Source organism: Urocitellus parryii, chromosome 11, assembly GCF_045843805.1.
Source record: "Urocitellus parryii isolate mUroPar1 chromosome 11, mUroPar1.hap1, whole genome shotgun sequence".
In the NCBI taxonomy this organism is placed as follows: Eukaryota; Metazoa; Chordata; class Mammalia; order Rodentia; family Sciuridae; genus Urocitellus; species Urocitellus parryii.
Window position 1 is genome coordinate 74,432,730 of NC_135541.1, and position 21,408 is coordinate 74,454,137.

General features: G+C 44.7%; 1 protein-coding gene across 1 annotated transcript in view; it reads right to left on the reverse strand.

The window, feature by feature from the left end:
• The window catches only part of LOC144249265 (retinal-specific phospholipid-transporting ATPase ABCA4-like), a 112,014-nt gene that overhangs the window by 74,725 nt on the left and 15,881 nt on the right, over positions 1-21,408 (reverse strand). The window contains 3 exon segments of the mRNA XM_077791556.1: positions 1,038-1,127; positions 15,052-15,249; positions 19,411-19,538. Coding sequence (XP_077647682.1) covers positions 1,038-1,127; positions 15,052-15,249; positions 19,411-19,538 — 416 coding nt within the window.

Sequence of the window (21,408 nt, forward strand, 5' to 3'; positions counted from 1 at the left end):
GATTGAGAATTATCAATAAGATATTAATTTCTTAATGGTATTTTTGTTTGATTTGAACTTATGGATAATTAAAGTGTCTTTTCTTTGACTAGAATTTTAATATTTTGTACAGTGGACACATATCACTTTTTATTAAATAGAAATTAGTTTTTTTGATAAAACAAAAAAACAAACAGATTCTAACCTTGCAATTTTCCAAATTGTCTGAGCCTAAGCCAGCTGGGAATACTGAAGAAAGAAAACCATGTTTCACAGTTTGCCTTCTTTCATAATAATCACATCTGAGAATTGCTTATTTCACATCTCTCTTCCCTGTTGATGCATATTCCATGAGGCAACAACTGTGTTTGTCTATTCATCACTATATCTCCAGCATCAACCAACTACTGAGCAGAAGAATCAGGTGTTAATTAAAATGTGCACATATTTTATAAACAACACAAAAAGTCACTTATTTGGGGAATGAAATTATATTGAGGGAGTTGATATTGGTAAAGCACTTAGGAGTAAAGCTGATAAGCATCATATAAGGATGTGCGACTATTCTTATATATATTCATGTAGATCTTAAGATCATATAAGAAAAATGGGCCATCTCAGTACTGGAAAACCTTACATTTAATGGTAAGTTCTCTGAGGATTTGTGCCAGACCAGGCAAGTTGCTTATTTCCAGGGCTATTTTTTTTTCCAGGTAGAGAATCCCAAGGATGGTTCTTTTCTTCTATGTACTACCTAAGAGCAGACAATTAAAGAGATGAGCAGATCCTTTGAAGTTGCTGGATGGAAATAACCTATGTATTTCACTTTGAACAGGAGTGAGGTGCCATTATTTGACATACTAAGTGTGTTAAAATTGTGTAAAACAAAATTAAAATTACCAGCATCAAGCTACTTACTCCTTGAATTCTCTTTTTTTAAAAAAAATATATTTATTTTTCGGCGGACACAACATCTTTGTTTGTATGTGGTGCTGAGGATTGAACCCAGGCCGCACGCATGCCAGGCGAGCACGCTATCGCCTACATCCCTAGCCCACTCCTTGAATTCTTGGAGATAGATCAGATACTATTTTTCCCCAGGCTTTCAAGTCAATGCCTTGAGAATTGCTATCTAGGAGTGTGGGAAGCTTAATTGACCGGACAAAAAAAAATTAAAATATGTACGTAGTTGTATATATATACATTCATACTCTCTGATCCTCTGTGTGCTTATAAATGATTCCTTTCTTCTTTCTGATTGCAGGAATTTTCTGCTAGATTGCTTTCTGTTATGGTTTAGATGTGTTATCCCCCAATAGCTCATGTGTGAGACAATGCAAGAAGGTTCAGAGAAGAAATGATTGGATTACAAGAGCCTTGACCCAACCAATAAATTATTCCCCTGATAGGAATTAATTAAGTGGTAACTGAAGTGATAGGGTGTGGCTGGAGGAAGTGGGCATTGAGGGCATGGCTTTGGGCATATATCAGTATATGGCAAATGGAGTCTTTCTCCCTCTCTGCTTTCTGATCATCATATGAGCTACTTCCCTCTGCCATACTCTTCCACCATATTATTCAGCCTCATTTCAAACCCCAGGGATATAGCCTGCTGTCTATGGGTTAAGACCTTTGAAACTGTGAGCCCTCAAATAAACTTCTCCTCTTCTACAGTTGTTCTGGTCAGATCTTTTATTCACAGCAGTGAAAAAGCTGACTGAAACACTCTTGGAAATAGAATTCTTTAATTGAGAAAAATGACAGGCACTAGTTGCAAACTTCCCTGCTGAGATAGTCACTCATATTTTCATAATGACAATACACCCATGAAATAGTGAATACTGGTTTAGTGACACCAAGCGACACCAAGGAAAGCAGAACACAGCTGCTGGCGTGTGAGGAAGGCTGCTGTGGAGACAGCCACATTTCAACCTCAGGGCTTTATAGACATAGCCAGGTGCCTTCTTCAGTCACATTTTCCCTTCCCCCTTGTATTGCTTTCCTGTTGGTGTCCTTGGTTCAACACTATTCCATCATGGAAGATTCCACCAGGTACATCACTTTGCTTTGAAAGCTGGTGTTGGCAGGAATCAGAGAGAAGTCCCTTGCCAGTTCTCCAGGTGAGAACATTGTTCAGGTAACCCAAGCCCAATGGACAACTCAGACCTGTTTTTGCATTTTCCATTTTGATAGGGAAGGTGGAAGCCCTCACGTTTGCTGTCTCTAAGCCCCAGAGTCTGAAGTGAACACCATTTTTTCAAAACCAAGTTCAAGTCCTGATGGACATTATCCTTCAGTTTCAGAACTGATTGAATCACTGATACCTTATGAGAGTATTTTAGGAAGCTGAAGCAGTGGCACACAACTGTAATCCCAGCAACTTGGGAGGCTGATGCAGGTGGATTTCCAAGTTCGAGGCCACACTGGACAACTTAGTGAGATCCTATCTCAAAATTAAAAAATAAAAATGGTTGGGGATGAAGTCAGTGATAGAGTGCTCTTGGGTTCAGTACTGGGGGCAAGGAAAATTCTTTCAGAACTGAGTTCTTGAATTATCAAATTCAAGAGTGTGCCTTGAGTACTAAAAGCTTGACTTGTAATTCTCATTCAAGTGTTGTAGACCACAAGCCACAAGCCTTGGCTTTTTATCTGCCAGTGAGGTTCTGTTGAATGATGGCGGTGGCACCAGTTGAGCTTGCAGCAAAGCTGAGAAGCAGGTGGAATTAGGTATTGACCACCAGATCCCATTTTTAGCCCTGTATCTTTGTCCCCTTTCCTCCCTGCTATAGGTGCAAGAGCCCTAGTATTCTCTCTGATCCTGAAACCTTGAAATAAATTTAGGTACACTCAGCAGATATTAGCATTTCAGGCTTATTTTCTAACTGTAAAATGAAAGACTTTGTTATGCATGAAAAATGTAAAACTGACCTGACAAGGGAGGAATATTCCAGAGAAAGAAGCTGTAAAGCTGCCATTGCTGCCACATCACTGAGAAGCATCTTTACCCTGAGTACAGGGCCTATGCATTGGTCTTGCCAGGACTTCTTTTTAAATTCCTTGAAAATGCCTTCAGTGTCTCTGGGAAGAGCACTTTGGATCCTATTTTTCCTGTAAGGGCTGAGTGAAGTGAGTAGGAAGGGATGAAGCAAACAGGTAAGAATGTGTGATGATGGAAAGTTACCACAAGTCCTGGGGACCCTCTCTCCTGACTATCTTCAGAGATTATTAGATATATAAAAGGATGGAAGGGACCTATCAATACAGTGCCATGTGTGATTTTTTTTATTCTGATCTGGACAATCCAAGTTTAATAATGGAGTAAGTGGACACGGACCACACACTGGACAACACTGAGGAAATATTAAATTGGGTGTGATCCTAGCATTGCAGTTTTGTTAAGACAAATAAGACCGTCTCTGCTAGAGATAATTACAAAGCATGTACTGGTGAAATGCTATGTTGTCTATGATTGACTGCAAAAAACTTTTTTGGCAGGAGCGGGGGAAGAGAGAACTGTTAAAATAAGAACTAAGCCAAATGTTGATAATACTTGATGCTGGGTGATGTGTACATGGGCTTCCTTATATCATTCACTCCACTTTTATACTAATTTCTAGAATAAAATGTTTAGGTAATAAGAGGAAATTTTTCCCAGGCAAAAATAATTATTGAATAAATGGATACTAAATAAATAGTTTCCCTATCTTATCCTTTTTTTTTCTTCCCCACTAAGGCTGCCTTTGTTCATTTTTCCTCTAGATTCCATCAGAGTTATGTTCTTGCTGGTTCCCTTGCATCTGGTCTCCCTCCTTCCTATGTATCTTCCACATTGTGGTCTGAGTTACCTAAGAGGCCTGATTATGCTACTTGCCCTGATCAGAAATCTTGCATGGCTCTCTATTCTCCCCAGGAGAGAAGGTCATAACAGTGCTGGACACACATGGCTTCTCCAGCCTTCTGGTGTTGTGAATTAAACCCAGGGGTGCTGAACCACATCCACATTTTATTTTGAGCCAGGTCTTGCTGAGTTGCTTAGGGCCTCACTAAATTGCTGAGGCTGGCTTTGAACTTGAGATCCTCCTGCCTTAAGCCTCCCGTGCAGCTAGGATTGCAGCTAGGATTGCAGACGTGCACCACTATGCCTGGCTCTCCAACCCTCTTACCTGCCTCTCCTCCACTAGGCCAGACTACTGCCTCTCCTCACATATCTGTCTTTTGCATGTCCCTGGGTTCTGTACTCCATTTCCCTTCTTCCTTTGCCTGGCAGGCTCCTATTATCTCAAGTCTCAATCCTAACACAACTAACTATGGGAAAGACAGTTGTCCCCCAGGTAGCTTTAGATGTCCCTTTTTCTATGCCTCTATGCACCTTGCCCTGTAGGTTCCCTGAAGGTGACTTGTTTATTTCCCTCCTTACCTTATTCAGCAGTGGTGATTATTCTTTTGTTTTCCTCTCATCTGTCTCTCTTGGAGACTCTGAGCCCCATGTAGAAAGGAACTGTCTGTATGCCTGGCTCACAGTAGTCACCCAAATAATATGGCAAATAAATTAATGCTCTTATTATAGCAACAAGCAGATTTATTGTAATTGTTTGCATACCTGATACTCTGTGAAATGGTATGCTCGTTAAGGACAAGGAATTTCTTTCTTAAAAAAATTATTTTTATTTTAATTTTTTAGTTGTAGACAGATCTTTATTTTATTTACCTTCATGTGGTACTGAAGTACCAGTGCCTCATACATGCTAGGCAGGCCCACTGAGCTACAACCAGACACTAGGATTTTACATTTTAATTTTTGTGTTGCTTAAGCTTCTTATCCATTGAATTTTTCTGTAGTAGCTCAGGAGAAATTTGTGAATCATAAATCCCATGTATTAGGAGGTGGAATGAGTTTGCCTTGGAGACTATGGTATACTCATCAATGTCAGATTAAAGAAATGTTAGTTAACACGTCTGCTTTTAAGTTGCCTTAAAAAAAAAAAAAAAAAAGAGTAGGGCTGGCATTGTGGCTCAGTGGCAGAGTGCTTGCCGCACACCTAGGAGGCACTGGGATCGATCCTTAGCACCACATAAAAATAAATAAATAACATACAAGGATTGTATCCATCTACAACTAAAAAAAAATGTTTTAAGAGTAAATAAATTTTAGTATTTCGTATTTTAAGTCAAATTCCCTTATTTTGATGTTCCATTAGAAAGAAATATACAGTGAAGAATTAGTAATGACTTCCTGGAACTTCATAATTATTCAATTTTAATAATTCCAGTGAATTATTAAATTGTTGACCAGTTAGTTCTAAGTCCGACATAGAATACTTAGGCCTTTGTTTTTGCCTTTAAGATAACAAAAGTAAGAACAACTTACTTACCTGAACTACAGGTAAAGCTCTCCCTGCTCTCTGCCCCACCCTTCACCAAAGGGTAATCTCTATTAAAAATGTGGTGTAAAGCTTTCTATTGTTTGGTTCCCTAAAGAAAAGGAGGACAGTAAAACATCATGTTCCTGAACACTCTCTTTGTCTTCCCCCAAATTTAGCTAAGATAAGGGAAGAATGAGATTAAATCTGGGCTGGGAAGTCCAGACACATATTATCTTGGAGGACATGGGCTTTCTCTAGACACACTAGGAACTAGAGCACATTAGTATTATCTGGAGAAGTTACTTTCTTTCTTTTTAAATGAGTTTAACCTTTAATTAATTAATTTATTTATTTTTATGTGGTGCTGATGATCGAACCCAGGGCCTCACCTGTGCTAGGCAATTGCTTTACCACTGAGCCACAACCCTGGCCCCTAGAAGTTACTTTCTTGCATGTACACCAGAAGAGTTGTTCCCTGTGATTCTGGTCCTATAAGCAAACTAAGCAAGCTAATGCTGGTGATGTCACTGCTTCTTAACAACTCCTTTCAGAGTGGGGACAGGCATGGAACTGAGGGCCCTGTGGAAAGAATACATGTCACACATCCAGCCACCCACCGCTGGAAAGAACACCATAAGTAGGCATGCTTGGCAAAACACTGTGAGGGACATAGAAGCTGTCCACCTGTTGCCACTAAATTCTTCTTGGTGCAGTCACTGATCTCTTGATAGCTTTCCCCAATAAACCACATGTCTCCTATACTGTTTCCGGGTACTTTCTTTGGCTTTCCCACAACCTAGCACAGTTGGACTGGGTAAACATGCAATTTAATATTTATTAAATTTATTAAATTTAATTCTAAAGCTTTTTCTTTCTATTTTGGAACCTTTTTTAAAAAAAAAAAATTCAAGTTTCAAACATTTTTGTAGGCTTCTGCAAAGCTTATGGCCATAAGGTGCTATGCCTAATACCTCAGGGACCAAGGGATAAAACAGCCACCCCCACCCATCCTCACTCCACCTCAACTGGCAAGAATCAACTGATCTGAAACCACTTCTCCTCATCCAGAAAGCCTTCCCTCATCACCCTCTGCTTCCCGCCTCCTTTCCCATGGATAAGGTGCTCCTCCTAGCTGCTCCTATAATTAATTCTTACCACATTTATTTATCACTTTTATATCAGTTTGCTATTATTTTTTCACGTGTCTGTCTTCCAGCTAAACTGTAAGCTCAGTAAGTGTAGGAATGGACTTTATTTTGTTTTCTTATCTTCAGAGTATGTACACAGTAGGCACTCAATGAATATGTGTTGTATTTGTGAATAAATAAACTATGATCAAGTAGAAAAGAGAATCTACTGAGATGAGAGCTTCCATGAGAAGTGTCTCTACTAGGTGTGAGGGTGTCTTCCAGGGAGGCAGCGGGCGATTGCACCTAAGGATATGAAGGTGACATTTGAACTGAAACAAGCTGATAATTGTGAGGTGAGGGCAGTGTCTATGGACTGAAGGGGAGAGCCAGGAATTCCAGGTGGAGAGAAAAATGTGAAGAGAGCCAACAAGAGATTGAGACTAGAGAGAGCCAGATAAGAACAAGTCCAGGAATTAGGGGGAGAGTGGATGGGGGAGGGGGACAGCTCAAGATGCATTTTGCGTCTGGTTAACACTTCCTTTTTGTTGTTGTTGTTGTTTGGTTGGTTGGTTTTGTTTCTTTTTGGTACCAGGAAATGAACCCATGGGTACTTAAACTCTGGGCCACATCCCCACATTTTTTAATTTTTATTTTTAAAAACATGAAATAGTCTCACTAGACTGCTTGCAGCCTTGCTAGGTTGCTGAGGCTGACTTTGAACCTGTGATCTTTCTGCCTCAGCCTCCTGAGCCGCTGGGATTACAGGCATGTTCCATCACACACAGCTAATGCTTTCTTTTAGACCTTGTCAATTATTTAATAATATTTATTAATCAAATATTGACTAAGCTCTAGCTATGTGCCTGGAACACTGGCTGCAATTGTCTTCCCAGTTCACTTCAGTGGAGATGGTAAACAATGAGGGTCTCATACTCACTCTTCATTTGAGATACCACTTACATCTCAGAAGGGTATCAAACCCCAAGAGCCTTCTACCTGTATCTGTTTACCAGTGGTCTGGCTGGGATTGCTACACATTATAAAATAACTTTCCCAGAGCTCTTTTCTCCTTTTAATTCCTTCCAGCATTATCTATTTAAATTCATAGGAATTGTTCCTGCAAAAGAGTCCAAAGAACTGGAAGAGACTGCAAGTTCATTTAAATAACAATGTGGAAACATTTCTGGAAAAAAGGTCACAGACCAAAATGGCAAATATCATCACCCACACCCCACAACTTCCTATACCAACAAGTTCTGTGAATTTTCCAAATAACAATCCTTCCGTGTCCCTATTGAGCTCAGTACTGCCAACCCAAGGTCAAGGTCTGATTAGATCTCTTATGGAAGATGGGATATACAAATAGGGCTGTGGAAGGCATAGTCTCCATCAACTGCGGTTGGTTTGAGCAATTCCTGAAACTTGCTCTTGTATTAAGAAATTGATACGAGGCCCTCACAGGTAACAAGAGGATTTTTGTCTCCATGAAGCCTCTGCTTTGGTTCTTCAGAAACTAAAAAGATGCCTCTTCTTTGGGGTTGTGTAATATTTTTTACATATGCAGAATAAATCATATTGGCTCCTAAAAAGTCTTGGCATTTGCTGATGCTTTGGATCCCATGAGTTAATCCAACAGATGTAACATCATCAGCACATGGAAAGAACATCTTAGAAGTTTTTTTTGTTTGTTTGTTATTGTTTGATTTACTTTTTCTGATTCAAAGACAACCTGGAAGCTGTATTAATTTCTAAATTTAGGATATACCTAATACAAAGGTAACTAGGTAGCCTCAGGTTAAAAGTGTCTGTATTTGATGACATAGTTTCTGGAAGGTTCTAGAGCTGGGGATGGGTGGTTGTCTTGAAAACACTCAGACAAGAGGTAAAGAGCAGAGAGCTGAAGACAGAGTGCTGGGCTGCTGGGTTAAGCTCTGGACTGCTGCTGCAGGAAACCCAGATTTATCCGGGAGGGAAGTTGTTGCTGGGCAACTGGGAGAATGTGGCTCTGAAGCATGTTTGTTGCAACCTGACAGTTGTTAAGCATCAGATGAGAAGAGAGGAAGCTGCCTTAGTAGTAAGGGGGCAACCAGAAGGGGTGCCCTGAGTGCTAGGAAATGCGTCATGAGTGGAGAATTCTGACTCAGTCACTGGGAGGGGTGGGGGGACATGCCCAAACTGTCTCTACTGGGGGAGGTCACTGAGACATACTGTCTCCCCACTCTGAACCAGAGGGTGGGCTCTGGGGTATGTGAACAGACAAGTGATGGGACTCTTTTGGCTCAACAAGAAACTAGGCCTTTTTCTCTCACAGGGACTTCTGTCCTGGTATCTGTGGCTGATGAAAGCAAAACTGAACTTGGAATCTAGAGTCAGTTTAAGGCCACTCCATGAGAGAGACCACCCCCTAGTCTGAGAGGATCACAGGAAGGAGCCAAGGGGCCGCTAGGAAAATGGGCATGTTCTTGCTTTGATAAGAACAAAATGGTTTTGGTTTCAAAGTACTTTTCCATCTCTTCCCTAATGTGAATCTCGTACATGTGTAGAGCAGGTCTTATTGTCTCAATTTTACAGATGGGGGATGGAATCCCCTTTGAATGACAGCAAGTTAGCTGTCAGCCCAGAGCCAGGAAACAGTCTCCAGGCCACTGGCAAATGCTGGTGTGCCCCAGTGGGCTGCCCAGCACTCTGATCTCACTAAGGGTCCCATGCTCGGCGAGGGGGGGTGGTGATGACAACTTCATAAAGAGAATTAAGGAGGACTCTAGCTATATTGAGACCTTTTAGGAAAAGACACATATTAGTAGAAGGGAGCAAAGAAATTTTAATGCAGAAGCTCCTAACCTAGAGTTGGCTTCAGTGGTCCCTGTGTGTCCTGTGGGAACTTACATTCCCTAGGGAAAATATGCAGCACTGGTGTTAGAGGCTCAAAGGTGATTCTAATCCATAAAAAGGGAAAGAACTGGGCTGGGGTTGTGGCTCAGTGGTCGAACACTTACCTCATATACGTGAGGCACTAGGTTCAATTCTTAGCACCACATATAAATAAAGGAATAAAACAAAGGTCCATCAACAACTAAAAAAATATTTTAACAAAATGGTGAAGACCTACTGTTCTGTAGAGATGGGAGATGTCTGAAGCCAAAATCCTTTCTAAAACTGATTTATGCTGGAGAAAACCTCATGCCTGTCCAGTGGGAATACAGACTGTAGTGCTCACCCTATATTTACTGAATAAAGGCAGAGAACTCAGGTCCCATTACCCTAAGTAACAGCTTTTCTACAGTCTTATCCTACATTGCTTTGGTTTTGACCTCTTCATAATTTTTTCTTTTTAAATCCTTAAAACTAACATCTGATCTGTCATGAAAACATGGCCCTGGACTGCTGCACACCTGGAGCCTTAGAGAAACCAAGGCAGGCAAATGACAAGCTGTAGGCCTCATCTGCCTTTAGATTAAAGGTCCTCGCCTCGATTTCCTGTCGAAATGCACTCACCCAGGGAAACCTTGATTGTCCTAGGCAGATATTTGTAGATGTGGGCAAAAAAAAAAAAAAAAAAAAAAAAAAGAAAAGAAAAAAATACTCATGCTATAAATCAAATGTACTTGCTGGGGCTTCATAATTGAAAAACACAAAACAACCCTATTTTCTGGCTCAGTTTTGTTTCTGTCCCACAGCCCTGCTGACCCCTGGTACTGCAGGAACAGGGCCTCTCTCTTTCTTCTCCCCTCCCAAAGCCCTCACGCAGAAAGAAGTAGGAGAAAGTTGACATTCCAAAGATTCAGAAATCGGAAGAAAAAGGAAATCATGAAGTGAAGTCATTAATAGGGCCTCAATGGAAGATCCTGGAGACGCTGGGGGCTTTCCCAGAGACTCGTGATAATAGCAGTATCCACCCCAAAATTGAAATGCGTAGTTAAAATTTAACAAATTGCAGCAAAATGACCCTGGAGAGCAGTGAGCACGGCCAGCTCTCGCAGGGCAGTGTGCAGTCCAACCCTGTTTATTCACGAAGCTTCAGGAATTTAGGGAGCACATCCAAGAATGAAGCAGGACATTGATAGGAGCATGTAGTCAGGACCCCAAGACTGAGTCCTTTCTTCTCTGGAATGCAGTGTTCAGCCAGCCCCTGGTCCCAGGGACGTGGGTACAATGGAGTCAGAAAAGTCAAAACCACAGCAGAGTAGGGGCAAAAGGAAAGAGAGGTGAATCATGCCACTCTGGGAGTGTTTGCAAAGCGGGGGAACTGTGAGCCAAAAGGCCAGATTTCCTCCATCAACATCCCCGGAGAAGGGGGAGGGGAGGGAAACTCAGATTTCCCAGCAGTATGGCAGGTCTTGGCACCCGCCTCAATTCCCCTGCTGAACTTCCACAAATAAACATTCAAGCAGAAGGGACAGATTTGCTTCTCAGCAAGATTTCAAAGCTGTGCACCAGAGCTGGAGAGAAAACAGGAAGGATCACAGGGGGAGGAGGAGGAGGAGGGGCAGGCCTGCCTGGGGCCAGATCAGATGGGAAACCTCCCAACCCCTCACCCGAAACTGACTGACGAAACTGACGCACCATTTTTTATGAGGTGCGAACATTTCAGGTAGTGTTGGCAGTAATGATACCTTGGGCCCGGTTCAGGGCTGCTGGGTTTCAAGCTGGGGGCGTTAAACCCGAAAAGGCCCCAGGTGAAGACAAGCTCCTTTAAGCTGTCACATGGGAGGTAAAACCAAGAGGAGCTGAATTTCCTTGCATCTGGTTTCTGGTTCCTTTCCCAGCTCACCTAGGTCACCAATTCATGTGTATGTGCACAAGTGTGCAAGAGAGCCTGTGTCATCATGCACGAGTGGATGTGTGAATGTGTGCGAGTGCACCTATGTGGATGGGTGGGGTGGAGGAAGGTTGTGGGCACTGCCTTGGGATTATTTGAGGATGACGACACTCACTTTTGACCTCTGAGGGACTGAGGAAAAACACAGCTGGTCCCAGTTGGTGCTAACCAACCCCCTCCCATTCTCTCAGCTCCACAGGTTCCCCGGTCTGGGAGGTTGCACCCCCACACACACACACTCCCATCCCTGCTCCTTACACAGCAGGGGCAGGTGCTGTCACAGTGGTTTACTGATATTTCCCCTCTTTCTTTGTTAATGATAACTGACTTGGCATTTAATAAAAACTTATTTATACATTGGCTACATGCACATGAGAAACAGCCCAGGAGAACAGACGGCTCAGCACTCCCTTGCTGAAAATAAGTGTGGATGTGCGCCAACCAGCTGCAATAACAGCCTGGGCCCAGAGAGGCCGGCCTGTGCTTCTCTCACAGGGTCGGCAATTGGCCCTGTGCCTCTCTGTGCCTGCCTCAGGGTCATTTTCCTAAAAACATGAATAGAATGAGTACAGGACCAATAAAGTAAAAATCCCACCCTAATGCCTGCTATTTCTTTTAAGTTATTTATTTGTAATTAAAAAAAAAATTAGCTGCTCTATCCATTTATCCAACTGAAAAGCACATTTCAAAGGGCACCAGAGGACTAGATGGGGTGCTTGTTCTTTGGGGCCCATCTGCATGTTCTGGTCAGGTCTTTCCCTACAGAGGTGGAAGCAGGAGTGAAAGGTTGGCAGGTAGGGACAGTCTTCAGAGGCCACCAGAGGTTCACCTCTGCTGGGTGTTCTTTAGAGTCTCTGGGTCCACTCTCCATCTGCAACTCTCTGACTTTGTAAAGAGAATAGGAGAAGGAAGCATCTCTACAGTGCTTCAATCTCATAGGTGATCAAATGAAATGCTTTGAAGCCTCAGAGGCATTTGAGGGTACAATTCTTACTGTGCTTGGTCCACAAAACCAGAGATGTAAGTCAAACTCTTATGTTCTAGGTCAGTGATTCTAGGTCAGTCCCCAGCTGGACTTTGGAATTACTGGGAAAGCTCTAAAAAATACTGAAATACAAAGTTGTATCAACAGACTCAGAATCTTTGGGGTTGGGGCTGGGCAGGTGTAGTTTTTAAAGTTCCTTAAATGATTCCATGTGCAGCCAAGTCTAGGAAGCGCTGTCCTGAGGGACAGATGTTGGTGCTGGTCTTTCTAAGCTATGCTGCGGTGAACCAGCTTAGTTGCTCATCTCCAATCTGTGAGTTCAGTGAGGATGGGAGGCTCATGGCTCGAACCTTGGCCTTGGTGCAGGGGCTGGTGCCTGGCAGCTGTCTGCTGTAGGTGTGAGCATGTGAACACACGTGAAGGTGGTATGCAAGCACCCAAGACCTACAAGAGGTTAGTGGGGCAATTGGCCAAAGTTAGCCTCTGCTTTCTGAACTCAAGCACTTATCAGGGCAGCCCATAAGGACAGAAGGAAAGATGTTCTGGTCTAAGAAGTAGCTTTTTAAAGTCAATGGTCTCTTGGGGGTTTACTGCAGTTTACATCTTGAGTGTTTCCCAAAGGTGTATGTGTTAAATGCTTGGTCCCCAGTGCTACTGGGAGGTGGTGGGACCTTTAAGAGGTGGGGCCTAGTGGGAGGTCTTTGGGTCCTTGGGAGGAGATAGCGGGACCCCACTCCATTCTTTCCACCTCCCTCTCTCATTTGCTTATTGGCCATGGGGTGAGCAGTTTTGCTCTACACATGTTTCTGCCATGATGTGCAACCTTACCACAAGTCCAAAAGCAATGGGGCCAACTAAACATGGACTGGAACCTCCAAAAAATGTGAGACAAAATAAACCTTTTCTCTTTATAAGTTGATTTTTTTCAGGTATTTGTAATAGTAATGGCAATCTGACCAACACAAATTCCAGTCATTAATGGAAAATTTTGCCCAGATGCCCCTTTATTCTGCTACACTCAGGATTGTCTCCCAGAATTGATGGTCATGTCCCAGGAAGTAAATTTATCAGTAGCCAAGGTGCTTCAAGAAGAGAAGCATGACCTGGTCCCCCCCTCTTACTGACAAGAATATTGCAAAGTACTGGGCACCTAGGCAACCAGGCCCCTGCTTACCCCAGCATACTGGTACCCTTCATTCTGTTCCATGGGAGCACACAGGTCTTGGCTCTGCAACACAGGCACTGTCTCCTGGCTGTCTGGGTAAAACTGCCCAGAATAAGGCACCTTTGTCATCTTACTCTTCTATCTAATTATTAAACAAACCAAAGAGTGAATCTAAAATCAGTTTCCTTTTGAAACTGGACGGAGATGTTTGGACCACATTGCTTTTTATTCTTTCTGCACCAAAGAAAGCCTAAAGACCTTTTCTGAGGCCCAGACCCTGAGCAGTGAGGGCATCCCCAGTTTCTGACCCCTCTTCCCTACCTGATGAGTTAGGGAAGAGACCTACCTGATGAGCTAGGGAAATGTGTAGAGTAGCTTCCAAGGGAAAGCCCAGTTTCAAAGGGATTCAGAGTGAACTCTTCCAGAAACTGTGGGGTCTTGTTTTATTTTGTTTCATTTTTTTCAAGCCTTAAAGACAAGCTGAGAGTGGGTTTTCTGGAGACTTGAGAGAGCAAGCAAAAAGTAGACAAAATAAAATCCCTTAATCAATTCTTAGAACTAACATTCCTCACAACACAGTTCCAGAAATTAAAATATAGGCAAAAGAAAAACACAGTTTAGTGCTAGAAACCCTACATTTTGTCTCCAAAGCCTTCTGAGTGTTGTTGGTGAAAGGGTGGTCCACAGGAACCATCAGAGTCTCCTGAGGCCTAGGGCAGCTCTGCATCTTTCACCAACCTCTCTGATGATTTTCAAGCCTGACAGTTCCTGCACAGCCCCTCCTTTATAATATTCCCTCTTATTTAATCCTTCTAGCAAAGAAGGAAATACTTTTAGGTTGAGTAGGTTCTCTGGGATGCCATTTTAGTACCGAAGATTGAGCTAGATCAGAGCTGTGAGACTATGAAAATTTCTGTTATTTTCTTAGAAACAGCCATTGGTGGGGGAATGTGGGTCAAGACCAGGTCCAGAAGAAAGAGCATCAAGTCCTCATTTATTAAAATTTATTAAATGCCTTACATATAGTTTTTTGTCTGTATCTTTTTAAATGAATTTATTAAGTATTGTACTTATATAGATAAATAATGAGGCTAGGAAAGTTTCAATATCTTGCCACAATCACAGAAGTTAAACCAGGCCTTCTTCTTTCCTTTTTTTTTTTTTTTTTTTGTACCAGAGATTGAACCTAGGGATGCTTAACCACTAAGCCATATCCCCAGCCATGACAGGATCTTGTTAAGTTGCCTCACTACATTGCTAAGGCTGGCTTTGAACTGGTGATCCTCCTGTCTCAGCCTCCTGAGCCGCTGAGATTACAGGTGTGCAACACCAAACCTAGCTTCTTTCTTAACCACATTGCTACAGGTGTTGGGGAGCATTCAGCCCACATTTGGAATAGACACACACCTGTCACAATACCTAATGCTGAAGCTCCTATGACTCTTGGGTCACTAGGCCGATGTTCTAAAAATCATATTGGTCAAGATTTCTTGGGCCCCTGGAGCCTGGAGCTTCCTCCAGGCTTGTTCTGAATACTAGGTTCACACCTCCACCAGTGTCAATTCATGAGTCCCAGATGCTGCCTGCCCCAGGAGTCACCCTTCCCTTACCACATGGAAGAGCTTGAAGAAGTCCACATTGGCATACAGAGTGTCTTCTATCCACTGTAGGGTGCCCTGGGAGAGGGAACACAGGGCGTCATGCATAGCCCACGCCCCATGACACTGGCCAAAGATGATGAAGCGCTCCAGGAGGGCTTCATTGCAGGCGATATCCTTCAGCACCAGGTCTGGGACTCCGTGAGCAAACTGCAGGGGAGAGAGGCAACACTGAACTCTCCTGGTGGTAGGAAATCACTGCCCCCCTCACTCAAAGATGCCCACATTCTAATCCAAGGGACCAGTGAATATATTATATTCTAATACAAACGGAATTAAGATTGCCAATGGATTAAGTTTGCTAATTAGCTGCCTAACTAGATCAGCAGGTTATTTGGATTTATCTGGTTGGGTCCAATATAATCCTTGAAATGTGGAAGGAGATAGAAGAAACAGCGTCAGAAGAATATGATGTGAGATAGGCTTGGTGGGCCACTGCTGGCCTTGCAGATTGAGGGGGACCACAAGCCACGGAACATGGATAGTGTCTAGATGCTGGAAAAGGTAAGAAAATAGATTTTCCTTTAGATGCCCAGTAAAGGATGTAGACCTCCTGGTACCTTGACTCTCATATTTCTCTCCTCCAGAATCATAAGAAAATATATTGGTGTTGTTTTAAACCATTAAGTTTGCAGTACTTTGTTTCAGCGGCAATAGAAAACCCAGACACTCCCCAAGCCTCACTTAATCAGAGAAACTTTTAGAATGTGAGAGATCCCCTTCTCTACATGTGATGCCAAGGTGCCATGGAGACCTCTCCTGGAGGCTGAGGTGGAGGAGTCGTGACAAGACACTTGTGGTGGTTCTCATTAAATCTAGCACATAAAAACACCAGATGCCCAGTGAAAGCTGAATTTTGGATGAATAATGAATAATTTTAGTATAAGTGTGTCCCAAATGGGGTCTAAATGGAATGTAATTATGCTTGAGTTTTTTGGTCACTTATCTGATATTCAGATTTAACTAGTTATCCTTTTTTGGATCTGTGACCCCCAAGGCCTGTGTATCCCACTACCCTCACCAAGCTTTTAGGGAGCCCATAGACAGTGACTCCTGAAACATCATGCCCATGTTGGCCTCCAGAGGCTAAGGGGCCAAGCAAGGGAAGGGCATCAACCATGGTCAGAGGCCTTGGCCACCCAGCACAGTGCCTGGCCTCCTGGAGTCCTGGATCCACTGCAGTGAACAAGACCTTGAGGATCATGAACGAATGAGATTGTGTGGGCACTGCGGTCTCCTCATGGCTTCCAGTTACATGGTTCTCTGGCAGAGCAGGTTCAGCTTTGCCACCTGCTGCATAGGGACCGTCAGACTCCACCTGGAAATGCCTGGTTCTTACACGAAGGTGCAAGTCACTGCTGATGGTGGATCAGCTCTGTACTCCCTCACCTAGTGACAGGCTGCGTGTGCCCACAGAGCCTTCCTGCTTTGCCCACAGCCACTTTTTCAAGGCACAACCCATCCTCATCTCTAATTCCAGAGGCTGAAACATTCCAAGGTGGAGGTTATCAATCAACTCATTTTGTCCAAGCCTCTCACAATCTCAAGGAGGAAGTGATGGAGGAAGGATCAAGTGACTTGAGAAACTCACACAGCCAGACAGAGAGAAAACTGGGACACCACGAAGATCCCACTCACTGGTCACTCTGTCTCAATGCCCACTCACTGGCTTCTCACTATGCAGCCACCAGAGAGTGAGTGGAATGAATAAGGCCATTTTTTGGCCTCTTAGAGGCTCTTCAACTAGCTGGAAATGCAGGCATCTAAATATCAGAAATTCCAGATTAAACACAATGAATCCAGAATACAGAGGAGGGAGAGTTAAGTAGAGCTAGGAAAAGCTGTCAGTGCTCACTGAATCTTCACTGTGTCAGGCACCATTCTGAATACTTCACATTTATTAGTTCTATGAGTTCCACACAACCACCAATAGAGCACTTTATTATTTTCATTTACAAATGAGGAAACAGGCACAGAGTAGATCATCAATTTGCCTGAGGTCACACAGTTAAGTGTGTGACCCTGCTGAGATCTGAACTCAGAGCTTAACCCCTACCTCTTAGCTCTCTGGTGAATAGAGAAGAAGAAGAGGGCAGAACAAAGAAAGAAGGCTTATGGATGTTTTCACTGGGGAGGCAGCATTTGAGCTGGGCCTTCAAGCATGTTCAAGAGTTTCCAAGGCTGGGGGAAGAACTGGTATGAGCCAGAGAACTGCACTACTCTTGTTGTCTAACAATTCCCTAAATGAAGAGAGGGGGCGATGAGACTCCCTTTGGAGCTATGCTCAGATACCAGACAGAAAGGACACCAGGAAGGATATCTGCTGCTGATGATAGACAACAAAAACTCCCTGCTGGATGAGGACAATCTTGGGCAGCAGAGAACAGGATGCGCTGATGAGGAATCACAGAGCTGGATGGAGACCCAGGTTCGAGATTGGGAACTAGAAGAAAGGCTGAGCAGCAAGGTGGACCTGGCCACCCAGAGGGAGCCCGGTCCACAGGAATGGCCTCGGCCAAGGCAGGAGGTGCTGGGCTCAGGAGGGCATCCGCTACTCAGCCAGTGACACATGATAGAGGCACAACCTGGTGACCTCAGCCTCTTGTCCTCCCCATGAAAGCCCTCAGCCCTGAAGCCAGCAGCTAGAGCTCCAAGTCACCTCAGTAGGAACTCTAAAGAAATTTCCCCTAAATTCCGTCCCCTTATCGCCATCTCCCTTTAATTACCAACTGGAAATTGTCACAGGCATTGCCGGGACGGGAGTTTTATGAGCTGGAGAGAAAGTAAAGGGGAAAATGAGCAATCGGTGCCGCTGACCCCTCTCCTTGGGTGGGGGCGAGTGGGAAGCCTGGCACAGTACCAGGCAGCCAGCCCTGCCTCCCAGGGCCTCTTTAGGAGTCAGCCCTATTTCCCTTCTCAAGTTTCAGTGAAAACCTTAGGGTCTGAGCAGTCAGGACTCCCTAACTGTGGTGCAGGAACCAGCGAGAAAATTGTCTTCACTAAGCCAATACCCCACAGGCAGGCTGAGGTCCTCTCTCTCCCTCCATCCCCTCTCTCTCCCAGGGCTCCTCACACTGAATACCCACCCACCCTGGAGCCTGGGCTGCCCCCCCCCCCCCCCGCCCACGGAAGGCCCCAAGTGAGTAGTGGCTCTCATACCTGAGTCACCTGGAGGGTTTGCTAAAACAGACAGCAGGGCCCCATCCCCAGAGCTTTGGACTCAACCCACCTGGGGTTGGGGCTTGAAAAATTCACACTCCTGACAAGCACCCAAGTGTGGCTGGTGCTGCTGGTCTTTGAACTTTGAGAACCCTTGGACCATCTTAAGAAACTCAGGATTAGCAAACAGAAGGCCTGGATTTCGCTCTGACTCTGGCTCTGACAATTGTGTGCAAAATCACTCCATCATCAGACACCTCAGTCTCCCGTCTGCTATTGGACCCATCTCAGGATTATCACGAGGGACAAAAGAGCCAACAGATGTGAATGTCATATGACTGTGGTCTGTTTAAATATAGGAAGTAATTAAAATGAATGAAACAAATTTGGAGAGGTCTATAGATCAGAAATGTGCTAGGACTGTAGAAGAGGTTGCCTGGCACTGGGAAGAGAGTGGCCCAGGAAAGCAGAGATTGGCCCTTCTGTGGACATCATCAGATTCTGTACCCTAGGGAGGGTGACCTCAGTCCACAGAGACGGCACTGCCCATTCTCAGCAGGAGCTGAAGGTGTTTCAGTGGCTGCCTTCTCATCAGGAGGGCCGCTCAAATACACCTTTCAGGACGTGCTTCCCAGACCGTCCCCCTCAAACTGCCCCCTCCCACAGCCCTCCTGTCCCCTCCCAACAGCTCCTGACAAGTGTGAGACGCATGCCAGAGTCTCTGCGTGCGTGACTACCTCCTGTCACCCCACTGGAATGTGAGCTCCTGAGCCAGGGGCTTTGCTGACTGCCTTCACGCTGGATTCTAAGTACCTACAACTGTCTCTAAATATTTGGTTAGTGGATGATTAGACAGACCTCGGTTTCCTTAGCCACTACACGGGAGGGGGAGCCTCAGGATGGCTCAGCTTCCTCAGTTATGAAAACCTGCTGAGTTGTAAGCCTTGTGAGGTCATGTTGCTTCAGATCTTGGGATGGGAATTCTGGTCATCTCAATGACCCCCAGGTATCTTTCCAAATATAGGGCATCAGTCATGGACTCTGAATGGGAAAGCAAGAAAGAAAAGAAAAAACAAAGGTCCCCCTTGATTTTAGCAGGCACAGTGCCTACCCCTCCCCTCCAGAGACCACTGACCAAGGACACCCCTCTACCTCCTCCACATGGACTCGGGAGTTGACCAGCAGGTGGAAATTGGAGCTGGACAGGCCAATGTTTTTAATAAGAAATAGGGTCAGTGCCTCTTCATCTTTCAGGATATTCCAAATGGGTATTCCTCGTCCTGTGTATGAGTGAGAAAAAGAACAGGGTGTTGAAGGGGAGATGGGTTAAAAAAAAGGAACACAGGTAGAGCTGGTGGGAAATGTTCTAACTTGGCACTCAGGGGAAGGCTCCATTCTTGGGTTCCCTGGGAGCAGCCGGAGGTCCAGCCTCTTGCCTGTGGTCATCACCAACACAGTCACAGTATTTACTGTGGAGGCAGCTGGACACAGTTCAGTGGGAAGGCACAGAAGGTGGGGGAAGGATAGCCCAGGTGGGTGTCAGATGCTTTGTGGGGTTGGTGCAGGACAGTGGCTCTCAACAGGGGATGAGGGGTGGAGGAGATACAGCTGGGCAATTTTGTCCCTGGGGAATATTTGGCAATATCTGGATGTATTTTTGGTTGTCACAGCTGGGGCAGTGTTCATTCCACAATACATAGCACAATTCCTCTCCAAACAAAGAATTATCTGGCCCCCAATTTTAATGGTGCTGAGGTTGAGAAATCCTGGTCTAGGATTGGAGGACATAGGTCATTTGTCCACAATGTAGTTGTCATGGGGTAGAGGACCCTTCTTGGAGTTTCTGTACTTTCAGCTCAGGCTCCAAGCTCAGGACACTGGTGTGGACAAAGGGGACGGAGTATGAAGGACAAGAAAGGCTTCAAGTGGAAAGAGGAGAGCCAGCCTCTTGCCTGGGCTTGTCCTGGCCAGACTCAGTCACATTCTCTCCAGCTTCACTCAAAACCTGCTGGAAGCAGGAATCCCCTTATAAGGAGACAGAAAGAACTCCTAACAATCAAGATGATGTGGGGGGGCCTCTCTGTGGCCACACTCTCCACATCCACCTCATGGATCCTCGTGGGGTGACATGGGTTAAGGAATGTGAAGCACTTAGCTTCAGGCCTGAACACAGTCTCAATAGATGCTTGTTCTGGGGGCACTGATAGTATTCCTATCCCTCCCAGGGGCTTTACACTAGCACCTGCCTCCTCCTGGGGCTAATGCTCAGTTCATGAGATTCCTCAAGTGGGCCCCTGCTATACTTCATGAGATGCACTGGCCAGAGACGAGCTTATGGGTCAGACATCAATGAAGTCATCTCAACATGAAGGCAAAGTGCCTATCTGTACCTCCATGTTCTGCAGGAGCCTGGCGTGACTGTCCCTGTACAACACCTTGTCCAGATCAATGTTGCTGACAATTTCCTCTTAAAGGGATATAGGCCAACCCCACAGGCCTAGCCCTGAGGTAGGGCAAGGGTAACTGGGCCTGAGGCTCCCCTACAAAGGCCTTTCTGGCCTTAATGGGTCCCCTGGGGTTGTGCCAACGGTTGGCCCACTGTCAGTCCTTTTTGCACAGGAAAATGCAAGGCTTTGGGCGACCTGAACGTAGGACCCCATGCGAGTAGGAGGGCTCTGAAAAGACCTGTTGTATTTTCCTCTTATTTATAAATCTTGTCATCTTCCAAACAGCTCCATCTGCTTTCCTGCTTCCTCTGGGGCACCAGTTCAATTGCTCTTCTCCCAATTACCCCTTTATACAGCCTTAGATACTCCAGCAACACACACATACACACACAGAGCCTTTTTTTTTTTTTCCAGTTCTAGAGATTGAACTCAAGTTCTTGCACATGCTAGGCATGCACCCAGCTACACCTCCAGGCCTTTTTATTTTGAGACAGTCTTGCTAAGATGCCGGGTTGGTGGTCTCCTGCTACAGCCTCTCAAGGAGCCAGGATTATAGGAGCACATGACCTTTTAAGAGTTGAGGGTCCTGGGCCTGCTTTTATTAGACTCCTCATCTCACCTAGAAGTGGTGGGCACACTAAGGTAAATCCTTGAGGTCACCTCTCTCTGATACCCTGCATCAGTCCTGATACGGAATCAAGGC